This window comes from Rutilus rutilus, assembly GCF_951802725.1.
Source record: "Rutilus rutilus genome assembly, chromosome: 13".
Classification (NCBI taxonomy): Eukaryota; Metazoa; Chordata; class Actinopteri; order Cypriniformes; family Leuciscidae; genus Rutilus; species Rutilus rutilus.
Window position 1 is genome coordinate 33,776,483 of NC_140218.1, and position 24,117 is coordinate 33,800,599.

At 39.5% G+C, this 24,117-nt stretch overlaps 2 protein-coding genes across 4 annotated transcripts; both read left to right on the forward strand.

The window, feature by feature from the left end:
- The first annotated feature begins 3,112 nt into the window (after positions 1-3,112).
- On the forward strand, positions 3,113-15,133 carry LOC311301849 (NACHT, LRR and PYD domains-containing protein 12-like). 3 transcript variants are annotated; one of them, XM_084427217.1, is made up of 15 exons: positions 3,113-3,223; positions 3,456-3,515; positions 3,971-4,112; positions 4,316-4,426; positions 7,150-7,254; positions 7,352-7,415; positions 7,523-7,727; positions 7,808-9,602; positions 9,695-9,868; positions 9,956-10,123; positions 10,501-10,674; positions 12,300-12,458; positions 12,681-12,854; positions 13,904-14,074; positions 14,248-15,133. In XM_084427217.1, exons 3-15 carry the CDS (start codon positions 4,006-4,008, stop codon positions 14,405-14,407), a joined length of 3,567 nt encoding a protein of 1,188 aa, XP_084283343.1. In that variant the 5' UTR covers positions 3,113-3,223; positions 3,456-3,515; positions 3,971-4,005; the 3' UTR covers positions 14,408-15,133. The 3 variants fall into 3 exon arrangements, with proteins under 3 accessions (XP_084283343.1, XP_084283341.1, XP_084283342.1); XM_084427215.1 differs by having other exon boundaries at positions 3,141-3,223; positions 3,395-3,515; XM_084427216.1 differs by having other exon boundaries at positions 3,143-3,223; positions 3,447-3,515.
- On the forward strand, positions 14,757-22,695 carry c1qtnf7 (C1q and TNF related 7). The gene is made up of 3 exons (XM_084427221.1): positions 14,757-15,031; positions 21,016-21,255; positions 21,914-22,695. The coding sequence occupies exons 1-3, from the start codon at positions 15,004-15,006 to the stop codon at positions 22,540-22,542; spliced, it is 897 nt and encodes a 298-aa protein (XP_084283347.1). The 5' UTR covers positions 14,757-15,003; the 3' UTR covers positions 22,543-22,695.
- The last annotated feature ends 1,422 nt before the right edge of the window (positions 22,696-24,117 follow it).

Here is a 24,117-nt window from a genome sequence, read left to right on the forward strand (position 1 = left end):
AGTATTCACGTGGCTTTCTGGGAGCGTGCTTCGGATGTGCAGTTACCGCTGACAAAACTTCTCACACAGTGTGCGCGAGTTATCCTTCATGTCTTCTTGCGCTTGAATGTTTAAATTAGCTAGGCTAACGACACAGCACTGGTCCGATTGGGACGGTGACAGTTCTGTCAACGAGCCCTGCATGTGTGCTCTCTTTCTATCACGGTGAGCACTAGAGGGCGCTCTTAGCCAAGCCACGGTGCGCCGAGCAGAAAGTATATTTCGTTTTTTTACGCGTACGCAGTCGAACGCACAGCCTTGCTACTTCTTTACACTCATACACATACACAGGCGTTCGACGCATGCAGTTTTGCGCAATCTCTCATGCTAGAGTTACAACCCATGTAAAATCTTTGTATTATTTCATGCTAGAGTACAAATGAGGGTACTTTTTAAACTCTTGGCACGATCTCTCGTCTATGTAGACCTCCATTGTCGCTGTAGCTAGCACGCGTTCCGGTTTTGTTTATGCAATTTTTCTTCGACTACCTTTTGAATCGACGCCCCCAGGGCACCGTTGCCACCGGATAAACTAAATACTACTACTACTACTACTACAAAAAAAAAAAAAAATCCAAGAATTGCAAGAAATAAAGTCGGAATTGCAAGATATAAAGTCGGAATTGCAAGATATAGTCGCAATTGCAAAAAAAATAAAAAAATAAAAATAAAGTCAGAATTGTGAGATAATAAGTTGCAATTATCTTTTAAATTGTTTACGTGGCGGAAAAAGCTTCCATACAAAAGCTATCGGTTAGAAGAACAGACATGGAGAAAAGAGAGGAGAGAGACGTTACGGCGATTATATTTGTGTAGCGGAGCCGTTTTGATTTTCAGAGCGATCAGGTGATTCTCTGCCTTCGATCGGATCAGTCTTGTGGACAATCTCTACAGAAGCAGTGGACCGGCCGTCCGTTTGGTACTGTACTGTTCTTTCTGTACTGTTCTTTCTGTCGTTCTTTTTTGCACTCTATATATCCTTGTGTTGGCGGGTTTGGTGAAGAATTCAGTGCCCTCGTCGTACTGTCGTGTATGTGATTTAACCTTTTTCAAGTGTCAACAGTGTGTTTTATTTATTGCGTATATATGTGTATATTTATTTGTTGGCGTGTCCCAGACTCTGGAGGACACGTGATGCACTACCTTTTTCGATTTCTCTCCTCTCCTTTCTCCTCTGAGAGAACCAATCCCTCTTTCCCTGACGTTTGGAGTCGCGAACGCAAAACAGTCTTTATTTTATTTTGAATCACGTCACTTTTTTTGTTTTGTTTTGTATATGTGTGTGTGTGTGTGTGTGTACTATTTCATTCTAGAAGAATTGCGACCTATTTTAAGTCTATTGGATAATTTAAATATCTTTATTTTTGCATAGTAACTTATTTGATGTATTGTGTAAAACGCTGGACCCAGATTATGGTCATCCGAGTGAGTAGCGAAGGTGTTTCTGGGAACTTAAACCCGCAGTCCCTTTTCCGTGTTCAACACTGTTGCTTCGTACGTGAATGTGTGGGTTTTCGTTGTTGTCGTTTTGAAAAATCATATTTATTTGACTATTTTTGTAGACAGATAACTATTTGATTTAAATTGTATTTTTCTATTTCTGTAGACCTCTGACTGTCACTTGATTTGCCCACGTATTTATGGTTACGTTCACACGCAAAAGGCTGTTTCTTGAATCATCATCATCATCCGTGCAGTTGTGTATGTGTGTGTGTGTGTGTGTATGAATCTATTTATGTATTATTGCTTAGCACACATGGATTTGATTACTATTTAAGTTGGTGGTGTAGTTTATTTGAAGGAAGGAAGCATTGAGGGTTCTACTATGTTCATGGAAAACACTTGAGACTCTCCCTGGTTAGATGGAGGGGTATCAGCCCTCCCCTCACTGATACTCAGAAACTTGAATATAACACATTTTGAAAGGCTTACTAACCTCGAATCTGTGTTGTGACGTGCAATACTGTTTCTAATGTTTGTATAAAAAAAGTGAGAATTGCAGTGTATACCTTTTTAAATGCAGATTTATTTTTTTCATTGCATATTTTGCAAATTTCTGATTCACAGTGTCATTTTTTACTGTCAGAAAAGATGAAACCCCTTTTTTTCATTGCAACTATTTTTAAATCCAGATATCTTTGTACTGATGTAAATGATTGTAGTTATTTTGGATAGTGTTTTGCTAACAAAAGGAGAAACTTTTTCATGCATATTTCTATTTCTTTTTTGTTTGTTGGTTTGTTTTTGTTTCTTGTTTTTTATTTTATTTTACTCTAATAGTAGCGAAATATTTGGGATAATTTTTCATATTATATGTCATTAATATTATTTTGTATTTTTATGTGGAAAGATATGAATATATAATTTTATGATGCTAACTGCTAAGATATTATTTCAATTTGGATTATTTTTAAAGCTAAAATCTTTGTAATAATGTTAATGTTCTAGTTTCTAAATCAAGTTTGTGTATAGATTCACACAAGTGGTTTATGAAGTGTTCAGACTGTAATTATTACTGAATGGCTCTTTGATATGCAAACTGAATATCATGTTGTTCCTTATTTTTTGATTTGTTTTGTATTTAAATGGGGTGTTGATTACAATCTTATTCTTTGATTTCCTGAATAAAGACCCATTCTGTTCAGACACAAGCCACGTCTCAGCTGCATTCTTTGGCTGAAATATTTGTGGTTTGGTCTGGTTTTTGCCATGTTGTTTGACATTTAGGAAGAAATATGGCAGTGGTTGTGATTATTGTACAAAGCACTTTTTATAAAGTCGTTTTGTAAAGATTTCCACACGCAGCTCATGAGAGGAATTGAATTCACGAGCCCTTAGGCGCCCCCTGGAGGACAAAACACTGCCCAACCCGGAAGATTCTTTTGTTTTTGTTTTTAACAATGGTAAATTCATTAATTAAAATATATATATATATATATATTATCCGCCTTGGTAAGTTGGAAATTACCTACACTATATATCATGTATATAAGCCAAGACAAGTTCACAACATAACTTCTGATGAATGACCTGATATATTTGACGTTACTGTGCCTTGCTCCGCCCATTAATCATATAATGTCGTTCAGTCCTGAATGAGAACAGAAACCGAAACTTCAGTCATGCGTTTCCTCACAGGTAGGCCTGTATAGCCGCAGCTCCTCCGACGCACAAAACAAACAAGGTAATTACACTTGTGCAGATAGTTGTACATACCCTCAGAATTTGTTAAACCTGTAAAATAAAATAACAGATTCCCCGATGGCGAAGATAATATTTATAAGCTTACAGGACAATGTTATTCATTCGTCGAAAAGTTGTGGGAACTCTGTGAAATTGTGTGTTTGTGTTAAAGATGATGTAAAGGCCATTCAAATCGTTCATGTGGAATTCTGTAAAAATATGAGGTGTTTCAGAAGCTGCTGAATGGCCAAGTGAAGAACCAAGATGACCATGATCGTGAAGATCACATTCAGGTTTATTTACTTCTTTAAAGATGCCATGTGAAATTTTGTTTCCTTCAGTGTTCAAATTTAATGGGAGAAGGAAAAAGGAGAGAGAGAAAAAATCTCTATCACCTCTAAAATCTCTATCATCTCTATGTCTCTCATAATGTGGAAAAACAAATAAATAAATAAAACATTTATTCCAGAATGAGAATTAAACACGTCCGGTTATTCTAGTCATCTTACACTAGACATGATTAGGAAGTTCTAATGTAATTTGATTATTTTATTATTATTATTATTAGGTACTTTATGCACTACATAGAAGCCATTTTTTATTTTATTTTTACTCGTCCACATTTAAAAATTTGAACACTGGTGGACATCATGTTATACACATACTGGTTCAGGCAAGCAAATATAGGAAGTGTGCAAATGATGCTCAACTGACAGAAAGCACTTTGGGTTGTCTTGTGTGACTGTAGACTTTAGGACAGAGTAAGGGCTGAAAAACGGCACCATGAGTGAGTCTAGTGAAATTAAAGATAATGTCACAACCAGCCATGAGGACAAAGATGACGACAGCTTCTCTCCTACTGAACCTCACATGTTCAAAGAATCCGAAAGGTATGTTTTTGTTTTGTTTTGTTTTTGCACTTGCTTATTATTGCATTTTCAACTAGAAAGAAAAAATGTAATATTTTCCATCTTCTCAGCATGTCTTTAATACAATTTGTCAATTTGATTGTTTTATACTAAAGTCTTTTGATTAGAACAGTTATTAAGATGAGCCTTATTCAGTTCCTGTTATTGACTGGTGTTTTTTCTAGTGTTGAGGTTCATCAGCAGAAGAGAGTTGCATCTCCAGTGCTTAGCTGTGTTTCTATGAAGAGTGATGCGTCAATGGATCCTCCAATTAAATTCCAGCAGGAAGATCCAAGGTAAAACACATTTACTCAGTGAGACTATAGTGGTGCCTTGCCTTGTTGATTTGACTGACAACTTTCTCATCATGAGTCAACATTCAAAATATTTCTTTCCTAGTTTAGTTTGCTAAATGTCTGTACTTGGAGCAGAAAATATAGATGGTTATTCAAAAGCACCATTGTCGATGCTCGTTTTTAGTTGTAGGTGAAATCCAGTTCAGATGAAGTGTAATCTTTTCTAATAGTAACTCGATTTTAAACCTACATTATTGTTGCAAATTCTAATTGTTCTTATTTTTGTCACTGAGTAATATTTACATAATGTAAATATTACTGTTACTGTGCATATGAAAAAGGAGAGGCGAGGATCCAATTGCAGCAAAGTTTATTCAAAAACACAAACAAAAGAAATGAAAGATAATCCAAACCAGCAATAGGAAAAAAAAAATTAAGGAACAAGACAAGTTGCAAAGACAACTACCGACAACAGACTACTGAAACACGGGGGTATACATACACAGGGAAACAAGGGGCTAACAAGGAACAGGTGTGAACAATTAATCACTATGGAAACTAATGAGGGTAACTATGGGCAAATTCCAATCGGAAATTTGAAATCCGATCAGATTTATCAAGTGTGAACAGCTAAAGATCACATGAAATGCGTTTCAGTCTGATCCCTCCGATTGGATTTTGCGTGTTTATATGACTTTCTCACACATGTGAAACGTAAATGTTATAGGAAATATGCTGAAAGTCGCTGCAGAAACAAGGTTGTGTTTTTGCAAAGTGCCGGATGAGCAGGAGATGACAGAACAGAATAAAGCCGCTCACACCAGCCTCAAGATCAGCATGGGACACACACATTGGATCTGAATGGTTGCGATACACTGTGAACAGTCAATCATTTTAGATCAGATTCCAATCAAATAAATTCCAATCATAAATAATTGGATTTGGACTGACAGTGTGAGCGTAGCCAAAATTAAGACGTTTGGAACGCACATGGCAAAGGGAGCAATTAATAAAAGACCACATCATTTCCTCATTAGCTTCACCTCGAATGTTACCACTACAAAGCTAGGCAGTGATAACAGGAAGATCTTAGTATTGCTGTTAATATGATAGAAAGAAATTTACATTTATAATGGAGTTTATAAAATATGTTTTACATGTGTGTGTTACCGATCAGCTCTTAAATTATAAGTTAAGCATTAAAGGGTTAGTTCACCCAAAAATGAAAATTCTGTCAGTAATTACTCACCCTCATGTTGTTCCAACCCCGTAAGACCTTCGTTCATCTTCGGAACACAAATTAATATATTTTTGATTAAATCTGAGAGCTGGATCACTCCTCCACAGGCTTCTATGTGACTGAAACTTGCTGGCCCAGAAAAGTTATTAAAGAGATCGTTAATATAGTCCAAGTGGCTACAGTGGCTCAATCTTAAGTATATCAAGCGATGAGAATACTTGTTGTGCGCAAAAAAACAACAAAAATAACGACTTTATTCCACTATTCATTTCCTTCTCTCTGGGCCTCAAGTTGGTTCACGTAGTGTTTTTGTGCAGCGCGTCTGTGTTACACGTCACCACGTAGGCTCACTATTGGCTGACGCCGGTCATGTGTGTGATGTGTGGTGACGTACAACACAGACGCGTCCTCGCAAAAGCACTACGTGACCAACTCGAGGCCCAGAGAGAAGGAAATGAATAGTGGAATAAAGTCGTTATTTTTGTTTGTTTTTGCGCACAAAAAGTATTCTCGTCGCTTGATATACTTAAGATTGAACCACTGTAGTACTACTATATTAACGATCTCTTTAATACATTTTCTGGGCCAGCAAGTTTCGGTCACCTAGAAGCCTATGGAGGAGTGAGACAGCTCTCAGATTTCATCAAAAATATCTTAATTTGTGTTCTTAAGATGAACGAAGGTCTTACGGAGGTTGGAACAACATGAGGGTGAGTAATTACTGACAGAATTTTCAGTTTTGGGTGAACTAACCCTTTAAACACATTAAGCATTAAAAACATTTTTTTACCAATGAAACTTTTTTAAATGGGTTATTATAGCCAATATCACAACAAAACAACTTATTCTGTGAATCATTGTGTTTATACGTTAACTCCAACCCTCCCGCCATATCTAGATTTAAAATGAACCGCGAAGACTTGACACCCTGGGTCACATGACCATAAACGATTAAATTACTTCCTTGTAGTGACCATAGCACATTCCCTTCGTTCACAAACTTGTGGAAGAGCCCTTTGTGAAGGGATTCAGTTGTTCACTTACATTTGGAACGGCACTACAAATGACGTCCCCTTCCCGAAATGCCCTTCAAGGGTGCAAAAAAGCAGTTTGGAATTCGCCCTATGGAAACCAAAAAAAAAGGCAGCTACGGAAATAAAGGCAAACAGGACCTTAAACACTGGAACAAGGGAAACAGAAAATACACAAATCTATGTATCAAAACCAAGAAACACAGATCAAGAGAACATTACTCAATGACAGAAAAATAAGAATTTGCAAGATGCTTTTAAACAAAGCGACTTTCAGTCATTCAAGATGTACATTTTATAAGTATTCATGTTCAGTTAAACCCATGTGTTGTTTGCACTATGCTCTACCATTTGAGCTCCCTTCACACCATTTATGTATGATGACGTTCTTCTCTTTACTTGATGAATAAGGTTTTTCAGCCATTAAATCACTGTGTTCTGTTCTGCCAAAGTCTCCCAGCAGACTGGCTTGGTTCTTCCGCCAACACCCATGTGTCCGTTCAGAGTAACTGGTCAATGGATCCACCAACTAATCTCCATATGGCTGATTCTGTCTTGTATGTCTGGTCTTGTTTGTATTCTTTTTTTACCCTCATAAATATTCAATCATAATTTTTCTGAATCAAAAAGTTGAATACATTGTTTTGTTCGCAGAGAGCAGCCAGTAGAATTGCACACTCAGTCATCCCGAAAGACACAAATGGCTGCTATTTTGAGGGTTAGCCTTTTTTTCATGTTTTACATCATTCACATTCAAAAGAACAGTATATTATTGAATAAAATATTGTCTGAATATATTTTTCGTTTTTGTGCGTTTTGCCTTAGCAACTTCAACGCAATGTGATCACATTTGTAAAGAAGGAGCTCAGAAAAATCAACAGCGTTTTGGACTCTGATCTCTCTGAGTGTACAGAGAGTCAGCCAGAAGGAGAAGAAGATGGTCTTGAAGCCAAAGAAGCAGCAGTCAAAATCACATTGCACATATTGAAGTGTATGAAGGAGCAAAGCCTCTTTGACAAGCTACTTCAATGTTAGTATGTGTGTATGAGTAGAACTTGAGTTATCCATTAAATACAGACAAAGTAACAATTTGATTGTTATCTTCCTTAGTTCATCAGATTGACGCATATCAGCAAAAGCTTAAATCCAGTTTGAAGAACAGGAGCCAATGTGTATTTGAAGGTATTGCTAAGCAAGGAAATCCATCCCTACTCAAGAAGATCTACACAGAGCTCTACATCACAGAAGGAGGGAGTGGAGAGGTCAACAATGAGCATGAGGTGAGGCAGATTGAGACAGCATCCTGGAAACCAGAGACACAGGAATCACAGATCAAATGTAACGACATCTTTAAAGTCCTACCTGGGCAAAACAAACCCCTCAGAACTGTGCTGACTAAAGGAGTTGCTGGAATCGGAAAAACAGTCTCTGTGCAGAAGTTTGTTCTGGACTGGGCGGAAGGAAAAGCCAATCAGGATGTTCATTTCGTGTTCCCATTGCTTTTTCGGGAGCTTAATTTGATTGGCAAAGAGGAGTACACTTTGGAGAAACTTGTTCATTTGTTCTTCAGAGAAATTGAGGGATTCAAACTTTCAAACTTTGAGAAATACAAAGTCATATTCATCTTTGATGGTTTGGATGAGTGTCGACTACCTCTTGATTTTAGGGCTAACATAAGGTGCTCTGATACAACTGAAGCCGCCTCAGTGGACGTGCTGCTGACCAACCTCATCAAGGGGAATCTGCTTCCTTCTGCTCTCATCTGGATCACCTCTCGACCAGCAGCAACCAGTCAGATCCCTCCCGAGTGTGTCGACCAGGTCACAGAAGTCCGAGGGTTCAGTGATCCTCAGAAGGCAGAGTATTTCAGGAAAAGAATACCTGATCAGAGTCTGGCCAACCAAATCATCACGCACATCAAATCATCAAGAAGTCTGTACATTATGTGTCACATCCCAGTGTTCTGCTGGATTTCAGCCACTGTTCTAGAGAAAATGTTGAGTGACAAAGAGATTTTCCACATCCCCAAGTCTCTGACTGAAATGTACACACACTTCCTGATTTTCCAGACATTACAGATGAAGGACAAGTACAGGGATCTCTCAGATCCACACGTGACCAGAGACAACATTCTGTCACTTGGAAAACTGGCCTTCCAGCAATTGAGGAAAGGTTTTGTGATCTTTTATGAAGAAGACCTGACAGAGTGTGGCATTGATGTCAAGGATGCCTCACTATACTCAGGACTGTGCACGCAGATCTTCAGAGAGGAGTTTGGCCTATACCAAAGGAAAGTCTATTGTTTCGTGCATCTGAGTTTCCAAGAGTATCTTGCAGCTTTGTTTGTTCACCTTCACTGGTTTACAACTCAAAAGCCCAGCAGCGATGAATTCAAGATACCATTCCAAGACACAGACTTCGGAAAGCTCTGCATGGATTCATCTCTGTTTGACCTACACAAGAGTGCTGTAAATCAGGCTTTAGAGTCGAGGAATGGGCACTATGACCTTTTCCTCCGCTTCCTCCTCGGCCTTTCACAGGAGCGCAATGAGACCTTGTTTCGACACCTTTCAGTACAAATTGGACACACCGCACACAGCAGTGAGGACACAGTCAAGTACATAAAGGATAAGCTTGGGACAAGTCTTAGCTCAGAGAGGTCCATCAATCTATTCCACTGCCTTAATGAACTGAACGACCATTCTCTTGTCAAGGAAATCCAAACCTTCCTTCACTCTGGAAGACTTTCAATGGAGGTACTTTCAAATGCGCAGTGGTCGGCTCTGGTCTTTGTGCTGCTCACCAGTGACGAGGGACTGGAGACTTTTGACTTGAGAAAATTCTTCAAATCAGATGATTGTCTTTTGAAGCTTCATCCCGTTGTCAAAGTCAGCCGGACTGCCATGTAAAGTGTCATCGACTTTCTCACTTGAAAAATCATCTAAATAAAGGTTCAGTATTGAACACGTTTTAAGAAATGTATTTCATAATTCTTAGATTGTCCTCGTGTAAACTGACGAAGAAAAGCTGTCCAGCTCTGGCTTCTGTTCTTGAGTCCAATCCCAGTGTTCTGAGAGAACTGGACCTGAGTTTCAATGACCTTGAAGACAGAGGGGTGAAAAGTCTCTGCTCTGGGCTGAGGAGTCCACATTGCAAACTAGAGACACTAAAGTACTTTTATGCCTCTATTCTGTTAACAGTATTAAAAATCAATACATTTGGTATATGGCTGTCCCTCTAACCTGTATTTTTTTCTAGATTGGAGTTTTGTGGACTCAGAAGAGACAGCTGTTCTGTGCTTGTTGCTGCTCTTAAGTCAAACCCATCACATCTTAAGGAGCTGGACCTGAGCTGCAATAACATCGGAAATGAGGCCGCAACCTGGCTAGTGGGTTTATTGCCTGACTGTGGGCTGGAGACTCTCAGGTCTTTTTTATTTATTTATACTTTTTTTTCAGTGACGTTTTGATGAATATGGAAATGGCAGTTAACAACTTAGTTCAGGGGTCGAAATCCTTGGGCCAAATTCACTCTTTCCGTGATCCTTTCGTGAAGTTAACTTGTCTTTGAATGGGTTGAAAAATGTAACAAATTTGCTCTTTCCAACCAAACCATGTAGTGCTGACCAACTGGTTGTGCACTAAATGATGCAGAATTACTACAACCCAGTGGTAACATGGCACAGAGCAGCACATAACTATTTGGCTTCCCAAATTGCTAAAAACCACAAGAACTAGTAGAAAGAGTTGATGACCTCTGACTAATGTTTGCATCTTTCAAGAGCTTTTCAATGTCACTTGCAGACTTTCAAGCTGTGGGATCACAAAGGAGGCCTGTGCTTTCCTCACATCTGCTCTGAGTTCAAAACCATGCCAACTTAAGAAACTGGATCTGAGTGATAACAAACTTTGGGACTTGGGAGTCGGGCTGTTTTCTGGTTTACTTGCAAACCCGAACTGTAACATCGAAGAGTTGAGGTAAGTGTTTTATAATATTATCTCTGTAAAATGTCTTTTCTTTTAAGTTTTTGTACTGTTTAGGAGCCAGGAACAGAAGGTATGTCGCCAACTATTGTATTTGTTCATTTGTTTAAACAGTATTGTGGTAAAAATGGAACACTATGGAAACAGCTTTTTTTTTCTTCCTGTTGAATAAAGTGTTATATAAATGAGTGTCCCGTCATTCTAAATTATTCCTTTCCCTCAGTGTCTGTGAAGTGGAGCAGGACAACGTCCCACCAGTTCTTGTTTAGGATTCTCATCCACAGACGACTGGTTTTGGGCATTTTTACCGCGTGATAAATATAAGCAGCACGGCACAACGGTTCATATGCTCATTGTCTCCAAATTATGACCATAAATGGATAAATATTAAGTCTGCTGTTTAAGACAAATAAAGAACCAATGTAGGAGAATGGTTATTATGCGCAAACAGCGGGAAACTCTGTATATTTGTGCAGTGTGCAGAATGTATTCTGATTTAAAACTTGTGAGATATAACCACGCACATCAACCCGATCACTTGTTTAGCGTTCATGTAAACACTACGTTCAGATTCATCAATCGGAATGAATTCAGTCCGATTAAAACAAAAGTTGTGCATGTAAACATAGCCAATGTTGACTACAAACACAGATTTTCTGTAATGCCGTTCTCTCAATATTTACGATTCTTTGCCGTCTTTAGCCGCTGTCTACAATGCGCTGGATCTTTCGATATTCACCGAAAGTAACTCACTCCTGCTGAATGTTTACTCTTTGAATTCTTGCACCAGAGAACAAAACAAGTCGACACCATAATGACTAAAAGTTTGCTAAGTAGTATTTCCTACTAAAGTAAGGTGGTATTTGACTCTTAAAGCGTATCCATAACATAATTGTGGGAGTGGCCTTGGATGGCAACATGTTTTCTCTAGTCAGGTGTTTTCTAGTCAAGTTTTATTGAAAGCCCATTTTTCCAGCGGTGAAGTAACCCTTTAAAATCGGTACTCTCTATAATGCAAACAGCATCTCAAAATTGCACTTATGCTTCTTTTGAATATCTTTAGAACATATAATAACCATTAGGTTTTGTAATTTGATATCTCGGGTCATGCAGGATTCAGTTGTTTCAAATTATGCCCAACTCGATTTTACATCTTTTTAAAGAAAATTGAAAACATACTCATGAAAACATCATGGAATGCTAATCATCCCCAAAAAATTGCATTACATAGTCACTGAGACAGTGGTCAAAAGTTTTTTTGATATGCCAAATTGTTCATTTATGTCATACAACCAATTCGCAAGTGAGGATGCCAAACGGGCAGTGAGGCTGTATCTGTGGAATGCTTTGGGTTGGAACGTTTCACAATTTTTGCATTCATCAAATCCTCCCCAAATTTGACACGACTGGTCAAAAGCTACTCACATATTTGTAAAAATACAGTATAGCACCATGCCCTGAGGGTAAATGTAAAATTTGGATTCTAAATTATAGATCTAGTTCAAATTAGAACATATCTGCTGCCATGCTTAGCTACATAATTGCTGTATTTTTGGGCCATGTTTTTGTGAAAAGTAATTGAAAAAAAATATATATATTTTTTTTTTCTCTTTTTTCAGATTAGAGAGATGCAATTTTACATTTAGAAGTTGTGGACTCAGTATGGAGCACTCTCGTCTCACAGCTCTAGATCTTTCTGACAATGACGTACAGGATTCTGGGATGAAACAACTCGCAAACTCACTGAAGAATCCAACCTGTAAACTTCAGAAATTAAGGTTATGCTTCATTTTTTCACAGCACTTGATCAGCCCTGTTATTGTTTGTGACGTAATATTTTTAGAAATAATATTGTCTATAAGTTAATCACCTTGTTGAAACTCATGTACTCATAATAATCGACTAATCAACTGCTAGGCTTTACATGTGATATTCATTGACTATCATAGCATTATACTCTATAACTAGATGGCTTGAAAACGTTTTGTCATATTCTGCAGGCTGTCGTGTTGCAGACTGACAGATAAGGGCTTCTCATCTCTGGCTTCAGCTCTGAGATCAAACCCCTTCAGCCTGAAAGAGCTGGATTTGAGCAACAATTTCCCTGGATGCTCTGGAATAATGCAGCTTTTTACTGTCCTTGGAGAAAAGAGCTGCGCTCTCGAAAAGATGTGGTCAGTATTTGCCAAAAGCACAGATTTAAAAACAAAACATGGACCTACCATCTATAGTATATGCAGACGACACTCAACTTTACTTGCCTTTGAGTACGAATAGTAGGCACTTGAGTGCAAAACTCTTTAGGTGTCTGGAGGAATTAAAACTTGGATGGATGATAATCTTGTCCAGTTGAATAAACGGAAAACAGAAATTATTTTTGGCTGTATAGTTTGCAATAAGACTGTAAATGATAACTTAGGCCCATGGGTTAGTTACCTGCAGGGTCAAGTAAAGAACTTGGGAGTCAATTTTTATTCCTCTGAAGTTCGATAGATAAAAACTGTGGGTTTGGAACTGCTTTTTTGTGATCTAAGGGCAATACCCAAATAAATTCGATTCTCTCAGCTAGTGATTTGGAAAGAGTCATTCATGGTTTTATGTTTTCTCGTTTAGATTATTGTAATTGGGACCTGTCATGGTAATGTTGCACGTCCACCTAGTACAAATGTCACGGCAAGGATGCTTATGAATGCTAAGAAGACTGACCGTGTTACGCCATTGTTATCCTCACTGGGCTGGCTACCAGTTCAATAGGATTCATTACAAGATTTTGATAAATGTTTTTAAAGCAATCAATGGAATGGCTCCAGAATATTTAGTTGAGCTTATTAAGCCTTATAATTCAAGTTTAATGCCAAGATCCATAAAACAAGCTCCTTTTACAATTCCCAGAGTGCGTCTCGAAGGCTGATCTCACTTTTTTTTTGTCGCTGGTCCAAGATTATGGAACAACCTGTCCATTAAGATTAGATCTTCCTCAACTTTACATATTTTTAAAGACCGTTTAAAGTCATATCTGTGCTTGCTTGCATTTTGACACATTATTATTATTATTATTTGCATTGGACATCACTTTGGAGTTACTGTGTAGCATAAAAGGGGCTCTATAAATACCATAAAAAAGTGTTGGAGAGATGAGACTCGATGTTTGCATCAAGGATATCAATTATTAAAAGAAAATACATTTTTGAAGATTATAATTGATCTGTTTTTAATCCTGCAGCCTGGACTCTTGTAAACTCACTGCGGATATGTGTGGGCTAGTGGCTAAAGGTCTAAGCCAAAACTTCAGCCTGAAAGAGTTGAACATGAGCAACAACACTCTTACAGATGAAGGTGTTCGGTTGCTCTGTCTTGGACTACAGGAGGGCAGTTGTGCATTGAAGACTTTAAAGTAAGATCAAATAACGTGAACAAACAACAGTAATATAACATTACAACAAAACAAGTACACCCCAAAACCACAACAACAAAAACCATTTATATATAAATAAAATACTCATTTGAGAGTGCAGGTTCAATGAACAACGTTCAAATGACTTTGTTTCCATATGTTTTTGTTTTTAGGTTATCCAACTGTGCTTTTGGTGACAGCTGCTGTGAATACCTGGCATCAGTTCTCAGTTGTCAGTCCATATCTGTTGAACTGGACCTAAGCAGAAACAACATCAGCCAGGAGATGGAGCAATTTCTGAGCTCTATATCAAACATCAATCTTTTGTTCTAGTGTAGATGCAAGTGTAGTTTCACAGGTCAATTAGAAAGTTTAGGATTTTCAGTATCCTATGTATACTGTAGATATTAATGTAACGGGGGTGGGGGGTGGGGGGGGTGTAAATACATGAAAAACAGAAGACAAAAAGTGTTCATGAAATGGAATAGAATGTAAAAAGACTTACATTGAATTAGAAGACATAATAAAGTACAAATATGCTGCAGTTTGTGCTTAAGTAATTGTCTCAGCAATTCTTCATTGTTCATTGTGTGGTGAGTGATTGCCGTGGCAAGCGTGACCTCACTAAGGAACTCAAGAGGTGTGTCTCTCATAGTCAGCACATCGGGAAAGCTGAACAATCACTGCAAAGATCTTACAGAGATGCACTCGTTCAGAGAGTTGATGAACAGAGATGGACAGAAGCATGAGGTTCGCTAAAGAGAAGCCAGAGAGAGTACAGACAGAGAGATGATTGTGCCAGACACTATGTGCTGCAGGCATTTGGCTTGTTCATGGATGTACAGAGAGGAAGAAAGAAGAAAATAGGACACAGCTCAAAGTTAGGAGTTCAAAAAGGCAAAGGACATTTACTGAAAGACTAAATCAAGATGACGAAAACGATCCTGCAACTTACTGGCAAGTTACTATTTTTGTTGTTTAACTAGTTGAAAGACATTGTATTTTTGTTCTAAGATGTGCATCATAACTTTTCAATAAAAGCTGTGTTTTGATTTATTACCATTTGTTGTGTTGTTAAGAGATGTCAGAAGATTTGTTTTGCTAAGATTAGATCTCGGTTTTTCATGTGTTGGAAACGTAAGGAATAGTTTACAAAAAAAATAAAAATTACTCATCCTTTCACAGAAGACCTTTTTCTTCTGTGAAACACTAAAGAAATGAATGAGTCACAACTTAGATTGTATAGACACAAATATTGTATAGAGCACAAGTCATATGGATCACTGTTATTCTTTAAAGGTGATTTCATGGAGTTTGTGCAATTTTAAAGGGGTCATGAACTGCACTGTTTTATCGTTTTATAATGTTTCCTGTGGTGCACTTATAATGTTTGAAGGATTTCTCCATCAAAAATGGTCATAATTTTTCAAATCATCTTTCCTACTCTGATTTTAGCCTCTGATTTGAACTGTTTGAAGGGCCGTGGCTGCTGTGAGACTTCAGTGTAAACCCCCACTGCTGTGATTGGCTGACATCTTTGCATATGCAATAAGTACTACATGTGGAACACTCTCGAAAACTTTTAGCACGTTTTTACTATTACAACTCTCAAGGTTAACTAATCGAGAAAAGTGTTGATTATAGCATTATATTTCGATCTATAGCATTATATTTAGATGGGGGCATTAAAGGTTGCAGTGATGAGCATATAGTCGATCACAGACATGTTGAGTGCATGAATGCAGTGATCTCATCATTGCAACTCAATTTCTGCACTCTTGCGAATGCTTAATGCTTAAAGAGATTAATTTATTATAACGGGAGTTTTGGCAAGAGTCCACTGTGTTTGACAGCTCCAGCGATTGTAAAGGTATATTGTAATTATTGTAAAGCGATTGTATATATTGATAGATAGATAGATAATTTAATCACAATTTAAATAACAGATTATTTTCATCCTACTAAGAGAAACAATGTGAAGATGAACATTTAGTCACTGGTTTGATTTACTGACACATAGACAAAAAAAAAACATCTGACTGTACATGAATTATTACATATCAGAAATATAAATTGCCGGAATTGTGACTGATTTACCAAAGAATCCTTGGTGAAATGTACCGAATACAAATAAATAATGCTCAGATAAGACATTCACATTGTTGAAAATAAATAACCACATTTCTTGCATAGGATCCTTTGGAAGGTAATGCTATTTTAAATGTAATGATCCTGCATCTTTCTTCTCTCCTCGTCATCTCACTAACACGCCAACACACCAGTGGGCGGAGCCAAATCTGCAATGATGAAGTAGATGTTGATTTTCTTCTGCAGAATGTGCTTGTTAGATAGGCACATTCCACAAGTCATTCGCTGGGCTTGGTAACAATTAAAGCTGATTTTGGACCAACAACATAGGAGCGAATAAATTATGCCCGAGCTTTACTTTTTGTGTGTGTGTGAACTGTTCCTTTAACACACTAAAGTCTTGTGTTTAGACAGAGTTGAGTCTGTCTGTTGTCATAGTAGCAGTGTTTGTATATAATTTCACACTTCAGCTGATCATTACAGATGTTTCATTGCATTCTCAATCACAAACTGGATTCAAGAGCATATAAATGTGCGTTACGGTCCAATCTGCTGTCACAGCTGTGCTTGACTCATCAGACAGTACCAAATGTGGACAAAGTATACAAAATATTTCTCCAGTTAAAGTGTGAAGTACTCCTTTTCAATTTTACTTAATGCTCAAGTACTTTATTTTAATGCAATTAAGTAAAACGTACTGATTGATTACTTTGTCATACATTGATAACTACTGATAATTATTGATAATTCAAATGTGCAAACAAGTAAAAATAACTAAATATACCATATAGTATATAAAAGAGGAAAAACAAAGTGTGTAAATGCGTTGACATATATAAACTCAATATAAAAACAAATGTCACATAGGACAAAACATGTTAACATTTTGAAAGAACACTATGCAAACATACTAATATTTTTAGAAACTACGGCAGAGAAAATGCCTGGTCATGAATTTGCATTATTTAAACAAATCAGTCCGTTTAAGGTTGTGGGTTGGTTTAGTGCTGGAAATCAGGTAATCTCACTATTCAAGTGGCATAATTCAGATAGTCAAAGATAAGCATAGCAGCATGGATGTAGTCAAACTCTCTCTTGGCCAATACTACAACATGTGCTTGTTTTCATTACCAGATGTCTTTTGCAAATCTTGCAAACCTGAATACCACCGAAAATCTGCCACCCAAATATTAAAGGAACACACCGACTTTTTGGGACTTCCGCTTATTCACCGTATCCCCCATATGCCCCAGAGTTAGATAAGTCCAAACATACCCTTTTCATCTCCGTGCATGCCGTAACTGATGCACCCACCGCTAGCCTAGCTTAGCACAAAGACTGGAGATAAACGGCTCCAGCTAGCATACTGCTCCCAATAAGTGACAAAATAATGCCAACATTTTCCTATTTACATGTTGTGATTTGTATAGTCACAGCCTGTACAAATAACAAGGTCACATGAGACACAGCCATCTTCTCACCGTATACATACTGGGAACTGTATTCTCTGAAGGCGAAGCACTGCTACTTGGGCGGAGTGACAGTGTCACGAGTTTCTGGATACAAGTAGCTCAAGAAGACTACAACGAAATAGTCTTTAAATCAATCATTTACAGGTGATGGGGTATAAAAATAGGAAACATCCACTTTACAGACGAGACAGGACAAAGAACTGAACAAAATAGGGTACAAAACATAAGACAGATGCCGCCCCCGCAGAGTGGAGTCTTGACAGTCACAGGATGGAGATGGAGACCCAGGTGGAGCTGACACACCAAAGAGCCTACATGACACTGCTGGCACTGGAGACTGAGGTAGAGTCGTGGCGACCGATCCAAGGTCGAACACGGGAACCTGAAGACAGGACAGAGGAGAAGCCAGGGGGAAGGCGGAGCCAGACGGAACCAAAGGTGGGACGAGGGACCACGGTGGAGTCGTAAGGCTGAAGGTTTCTGGTGTAGAAGAGGGTGGAGCCATGGTAAAGAATGCGTTGACAGGCCGTGGTGGAGTGTTTGGTTCAGAAGCTGGAGGCTTCCTCTGGACTAGGTGGAGCTGGTGGCCTGAAGAACTGAAGCAGATCCACACAGTTCAGTGCAGGGGATGAAGAGGGTCTAAAGGGTACCGGAGGAAGGGCTGAGGAACTGTCTGTTAGACGAGGTGGGAGAGGGAGACTGGGAGGATCACAGGAGATTCAGGGATGGACAGAACCAGCGGTGAAACTGGAGTCAGGGCTGGGTGGAACCAGCAGGAAAACCGGAAGTTCAGGGATGGACTGAACCAGCAGGGAAACTGGAGAGTCAGGGCTGGGCAGAATCAGCAGCGATACTTGGGATTCAGGTCTGGGCAAAACCAGCAGGGTCTGGAGAAATAGGGGTAATACATCTACAAACACCTCCAAAAATACAAAAACTGTCCACCGCAGTGGGGTTGTGGGCAGGGCTTTCCTCCCAGCCCTCGTACTCCACTAATCCTCCCTCGTCAATACACATGTATCTGGTCAGACACAGCTTATGGTTCAAGCTCCGGGGCAACGACTCCTGTCCTCTCTTCAGGCTTATCGATCACAGCAGGCTGAAGTCCACTGGCTCTCGGATCTCCATCGTGCCGGTCGTCGGTGGCAGATGGCTGGTCTCTGGATGTGGAGTGGGGCTGATATAATCCTCAGCTGAGACAATGGTGAATGGGGAGTTGTTAACCAGCACCCACTCCACAAATGCAGCGAAGTCTTCCCTTGGACCATCCACTAGAAGGTGTGCCTTGGACCGATCGCTCAATTTGGTGTGATAAAATACACAGAGCAAGTGGTCCGGGTAGTGTGTCTGGCACACAAGCTGGATAAAGTCCTGAGTCTGGTCTTCCAGCAGACAGTCTCCCTGCTCCAGGCACAGCAGGAATGTCCATGACAAAAAAAAAAGTGGAGGGAAAAAAACACAGCAAAAATGTTTTATCTCTGTTACAGTCTATCTTATCCCTGTCTTCTGTCATGAGTGACTGGATATAAGTAGCTCACAAAGACAAAGAAATAGTCTTTACTTCAATAATCCACAGACAATGGTTGGGGGGGGGGGGGGGGTGGTGTGTGTGTGCGTGCGTGCGTGCGTGTGCGTGTTGTGTGTGTACACAGGGAACACACATCCACTTTACAGATGAGACAAGACAACAAACTGAACAAAATAGGGAGTACATATTTAAAAAAACTGAGACATTTCCCTTCGTTTGTGCCCCTCGTTTACACGCAAACGGAGAATTCGCCTCTGAAAACAATTCTTTCTAAAAACTCCGGCCAGAGTGGAGATTTTGGAAAACTTCGTTTGCACGTTTGCATGTAAACTGAGAAAAACAGAGTTTTAGGCAGCCGACATCACAGTATTCGTTACTGTTGTTGCTATTTTCGGGATTCTGATTGGCGAACATGGGCTTGAGCTTCTCGTTACACTGCCAACTACAGGTTTGGCATGCTCTTGACGGCATATATACGCAGGTTCGTGTAAACTAACACTTTTCTGAAAACTGACAGGTGTGCACGATGTTATTTTTTGAAAACGGAGAGGGCGAAATGTCCGTTTATGAAAATAGCCGGCCACGTGTAAACGTAGCCTTATACAGGAACTAAACGAGGGAACTAATGAGATAATTGATGAACACCAGGTGAACTAAATGACTAATCAAACACAGGAAAACTAGGTCACAGGGGAAACACAATAAAATATTACGTAACGACAGTGTGATAATGATTGCAGACTTTTTTGTTGTTGTTTTGTATTGAACATTGATGGAGCAACAGATTTTGTGCCATTTAGTGGTTTAGAGGAAAATAAAATCAAAGCTGCCTTTTACCCTACCCAACTTTAGCCCCGTTGTACCCTTTTAAGGATTCTTGGATATCACTGGAAAACAAGACTAAATGAATTTATTCAGCATTAACAGGTAGTATTTTGCAGCGTTTTGCACTCAAGTTTCTCTGTGATGTTGTAGCTCTGGAATGAGCTGGATCAGAGCCTCAGACCAATTACCATATCATCATTCAGAGAGGTCTGTAAAATCACTCCTGCTACATGCCATGCATCTGTCAAAACACACACAGTCCTGCAAGAGTTCAGAGTTTATTTGTGCATATTTGTGTATGTACTGTATGAACTCACTGTTTGGGTAATGCCCGTGCACATCTGAATTTGTTAGGACACATCGTGTGATCTTATTTGTATACTTGGCAGGGATACAGTGAGATGTATAATCACAATCAATTGCTCATGCAGTTGTTTTCCCATTGAAAACACGTGCTGAGAAGCTGTGCAGTCTGTTTTGTCTCTTTCAAGACTGGACTTGCAGTTTTTCCTTTTCAAGAGTCTCAGTATTGTGTTTTCATTTCTATTATTTAGCATGTCCACATGCCTTTGGTAAGTTTCCCCTTAGGATCTGATATCTCTTTTAGTACTGTAGGTGTTTCAATTTTATAACATTACTATTTTTTTTCCAGATATGATGCAATAAAAAGCAAATAATAATGGTTGATGTACATAACGTATGCACATAACATCTCCATTTTTCTAATTTAATACACTTTTTTTTCAATTACAAATAATATCAGTGTGTGGGTGGTCAGCAGACAATCAAAACAATAAAGTGACCTGTTATGAAGTTCAAAAACAGCATTCATTAAGAGGTCATTAATCATCCTCTTCTACTTCATGTGGAACAGTTTATTATTCCGTAATAGTGACATCTCTGAATCCTTATATAAATATACTGGCTTGGGTACCAGCAAGGCTAAAGAAATTGAAATTCTTTCTTGAGGTGAACAATTTGGTTCATTGTTTTTTTTACTCCCTTGCTCTTCTATTTTTCTCACTTAGGTCTAAGGATGTGGACAATGGTGGGTGTGATCTGTCTCTCTCAGTGCATTATGGGACAGCAGCTGGAGGCCAGGTCCAAAGGAGCCCTGCCTCAATTAATTTGCAGCATTCCAGGGATGCCAGGGGCACTAGGAAAGTCTGGCCCCCCTGGGCCTCCTGGGGAGGATGGCCATGTCGGAATCCCTGGAAGAGATGGGAGGGATGGACGGAAGGGAGAAAAGGGAGAAAAAGGAGATCCAGGTAGAGTTCCCAATTGAATCCAGTTCTCATTCAATGGTGTCAATGCAGGCAGATCAATAATATTGTTGAATATTAAGTGTCCCCAACAAAGCAAGCCAAAAGCCAAAGGCGACAGTGGCAAGGAACCAAAACTCCATTAGGCAGCATTACAGGTCAGAAGTCAGATTGGATCAGAACATTCAGAATATTTATCCAGTTTAATCTGGTTGAAGGTCGGAGTCATCACAGAGATGGGTTTGTTGAGGATCAGTGCCGATGGCTGTCGTGTCGATGAGGCCTTCACAGGGGAGAGTCTAGTTGCCATAACCTCTGCTGACACTTCTGGGATGTGTTGTGGTTGTGTCTAGGCGCAGGTCCTCCATCTGATCTGGATACGGCAGCTAATTTAAGCAGCTTAATTGATGAGTAGTCATCCAAATCTGCTCCTGGTGAGCTACTGTCCTGCAGAGTTCAGCTTCAACCCCAATCTAACACACCTGAACCAACTAATCGAGGTGTTCAGACTTACATGGAAATTGCAGGCAGGTGTGTCGGAGCAGGGTTGGATCTGAAGTCTGCAAGGAAGGTAGCCCTCCTGGAGCAAGGTTAGAGATCCCTTATCTAGGGTATGGTTTTACCCCAAAATTCAGCATCTTTAAGAGGACTGTGTTTGTTTCAGGGCCCAGAGGTCGGTTCGGGCCAATTGGAAAACTTGGAGATCGTGGGGAGAGAGGTTTCATTGGGAAACGTGGACCTGAGGGTGATCCTGGAGATTTAGGGCCTCCTGGTCGTGCAGGACGTCTTGGATATAAGGGTGACAAGGGCCAACGTGGCCCTCCGGGAGAACCAGGTATCTGCAGATGTGGAAGTTTGGTTCCCAAATCCGCTTTCTCAGTAGGCATCACCAGTAGCTACCCAACCGAACAATCCCCTATCAAGTTTAACAAAGTCCTGTTTAATGAAGGTGGCCACTACAACCCCGAGACGGGAAAATTCATCTGTGCATACCCAGGAATATACTACTTCTCTTATGACATAACTCTGGCCGACAAGCATCTGGCCATTGGGCTTGTCCAGAACGGAGAGTACCGGATAAAGACTTTTGATGCCAACACCGGAAACCATGACGTAGCATCTGGCTCAACCGTGATGTTTCTCAACCCAGAGGATGAGGTATGGCTGGAGATCTTCTACAAGGACCAGAACGGCCTGTTTGCTGACCCCGGCTGGGCTGACAGTCTGTTCTCTGGGTTTCTACTTTATGCAGATACAAACTATATGGATACATTGGCGGAAGACTACAAATAGCAGCTACGGTAACATCACTAAATGGTGCTACCTATGGACAGTCCATTCCTGTCTGTAACCCTGTATTGGGTCATGCTGTTTTTTCAGCACCTCACGCCATGAATGTTGCATTTACAAACACTGTTTCAATTGATAAAAAGCAGTTGTTAAGTTAAAAAAAAAAAAAGTACAAAACTCAAGAACCCTGAATTCTGTTCTGTCAGCTGTTTTTGCACGGAAGAACATCTGACTTGCTGAAAGTCACCATGTATATTGTTGTTGTATACGTAATGTATATTGTTGACACGAAATACATTATGATGAAAATTATGATCTTACCCATTATACAAAGACGGATGAGATCTTTTTTTGACACTCTATACTAGAGATGCGCGGATGGGCTATTATTTCATCCGCAACCGCATCACAAAAATCATCATCCGTCCGCCATCCAGCCGCACCAACGTTTTTGACCAATTTTCAAAACCGCACCCGCCCGCCATCCGTTGATTTGTGTATACATATATTTTTCATTTGATTGGTTCAACCGCCCGCCACCCGCCCGAATTTAATTAAAATATTATTTTTCATCACGTCATCCGCCCAATCCGCGGTTTATCCGCGGAGTCCGTGGCTGTAACCGCCAACCGCACATCTCTACTCTACTTACAATTGATCTGTGTGAAATCACAGTCAATCACGCAATTATGATCACTTAATGTCACACTTTTCGAACCCATCCCTAAGACTCTAATAGCCTGGAAATCCAGACCTAATTCTAAAAGATGAATGGTTTGGCGTCGACTAATGAAAATCGGCCAGCTCGAGGGGCGGCACCAAGCATGCATTTGAAAATCTCACTGCACGCAATTGGATAACACTACGACCAATCACAACAATAAACCCCATACGCTTATCTACCAGCGGAGCTAACTGGTAGATTAGACTCTTGCCGTATCCGGTCGGCAAAACAGCAAAAACGTCCTTCTTGCAAAGGAACGATTCGAGCGGCGTCTTCTGTTCCTGTTTTAGATGAAAAGCCAAGTCTAACTCGTTCATTGTAGCGGCCAAAGCCGTTTCAAACAACTAGTGTTCATCCATAGCCATCTTGCAATGTTTACTAATGACTTCGACGTCACAGCGCTGTCGTCATCTGTTTAGCTCGCCTCTGGCCCGCTTATATCAGATAACCCGCTGTGATTGGTGCAGCTCAGATCGAGGGGCATATTTTATGAGCATCATTACTCAACACCAGAGTAACTCACTGAGCAAATTCAACTTGTGCTCTCGCGAGAACTCTGGGTTACCAGGGTAAGACTCTAATGCTAATGTTTCAACTGGGGATTTAACCATTTATAGACTGATGTTTATGTTTACTGATCTTTACTGACTAATGTTTTTCTTTTCCCACATTTATTGGGAATGAACTTTTCCCATATTTTGTACATTCTGTATATGGCCCACAGCATATTCAAATTCATATAAATCTCACTTAAAATATTTGTATATATATTTTAAGTGTTGATTATGTGTCCAAGTTCTTTTTATTAATAGCAATATTTACTCACTAAATATACAAAAGAAAGTTGTTGCGAA

What these genes read in the sequence shown, in the direction of transcription:
- LOC311301849 (XM_084427217.1), top strand. Translation starts at nt 4,006, where the DNA reads ATGAGTGAGTCTAGTGAAATTAAAGATAATGTCACAACCAGCCATGAG. An exon ending in AAATGGCTGCTATTTTGAGG is followed by an intron (nt 7,416 to 7,522) that starts GTTAGCCTTTTT and finishes GTTTTGCCTTAG; the next exon opens with CAACTTCAACGCAATGTGAT. An exon ending in TGTGCATTGAAGACTTTAAA is followed by an intron (nt 14,075 to 14,247) that starts GTAAGATCAAAT and finishes TTTTGTTTTTAG; the next exon opens with GTTATCCAACTGTGCTTTTG.
- c1qtnf7 (XM_084427221.1), top strand. Translation starts at nt 15,004, where the DNA reads ATGACGAAAACGATCCTGCAACTTACTG. An exon ending in AACGATCCTGCAACTTACTG is followed by an intron (nt 15,032 to 21,015) that starts GCAAGTTACTAT and finishes TTTCTCACTTAG; the next exon opens with GTCTAAGGATGTGGACAATG. An exon ending in GGGAGAAAAAGGAGATCCAG is followed by an intron (nt 21,256 to 21,913) that starts GTAGAGTTCCCA and finishes TGTTTGTTTCAG; the next exon opens with GGCCCAGAGGTCGGTTCGGG.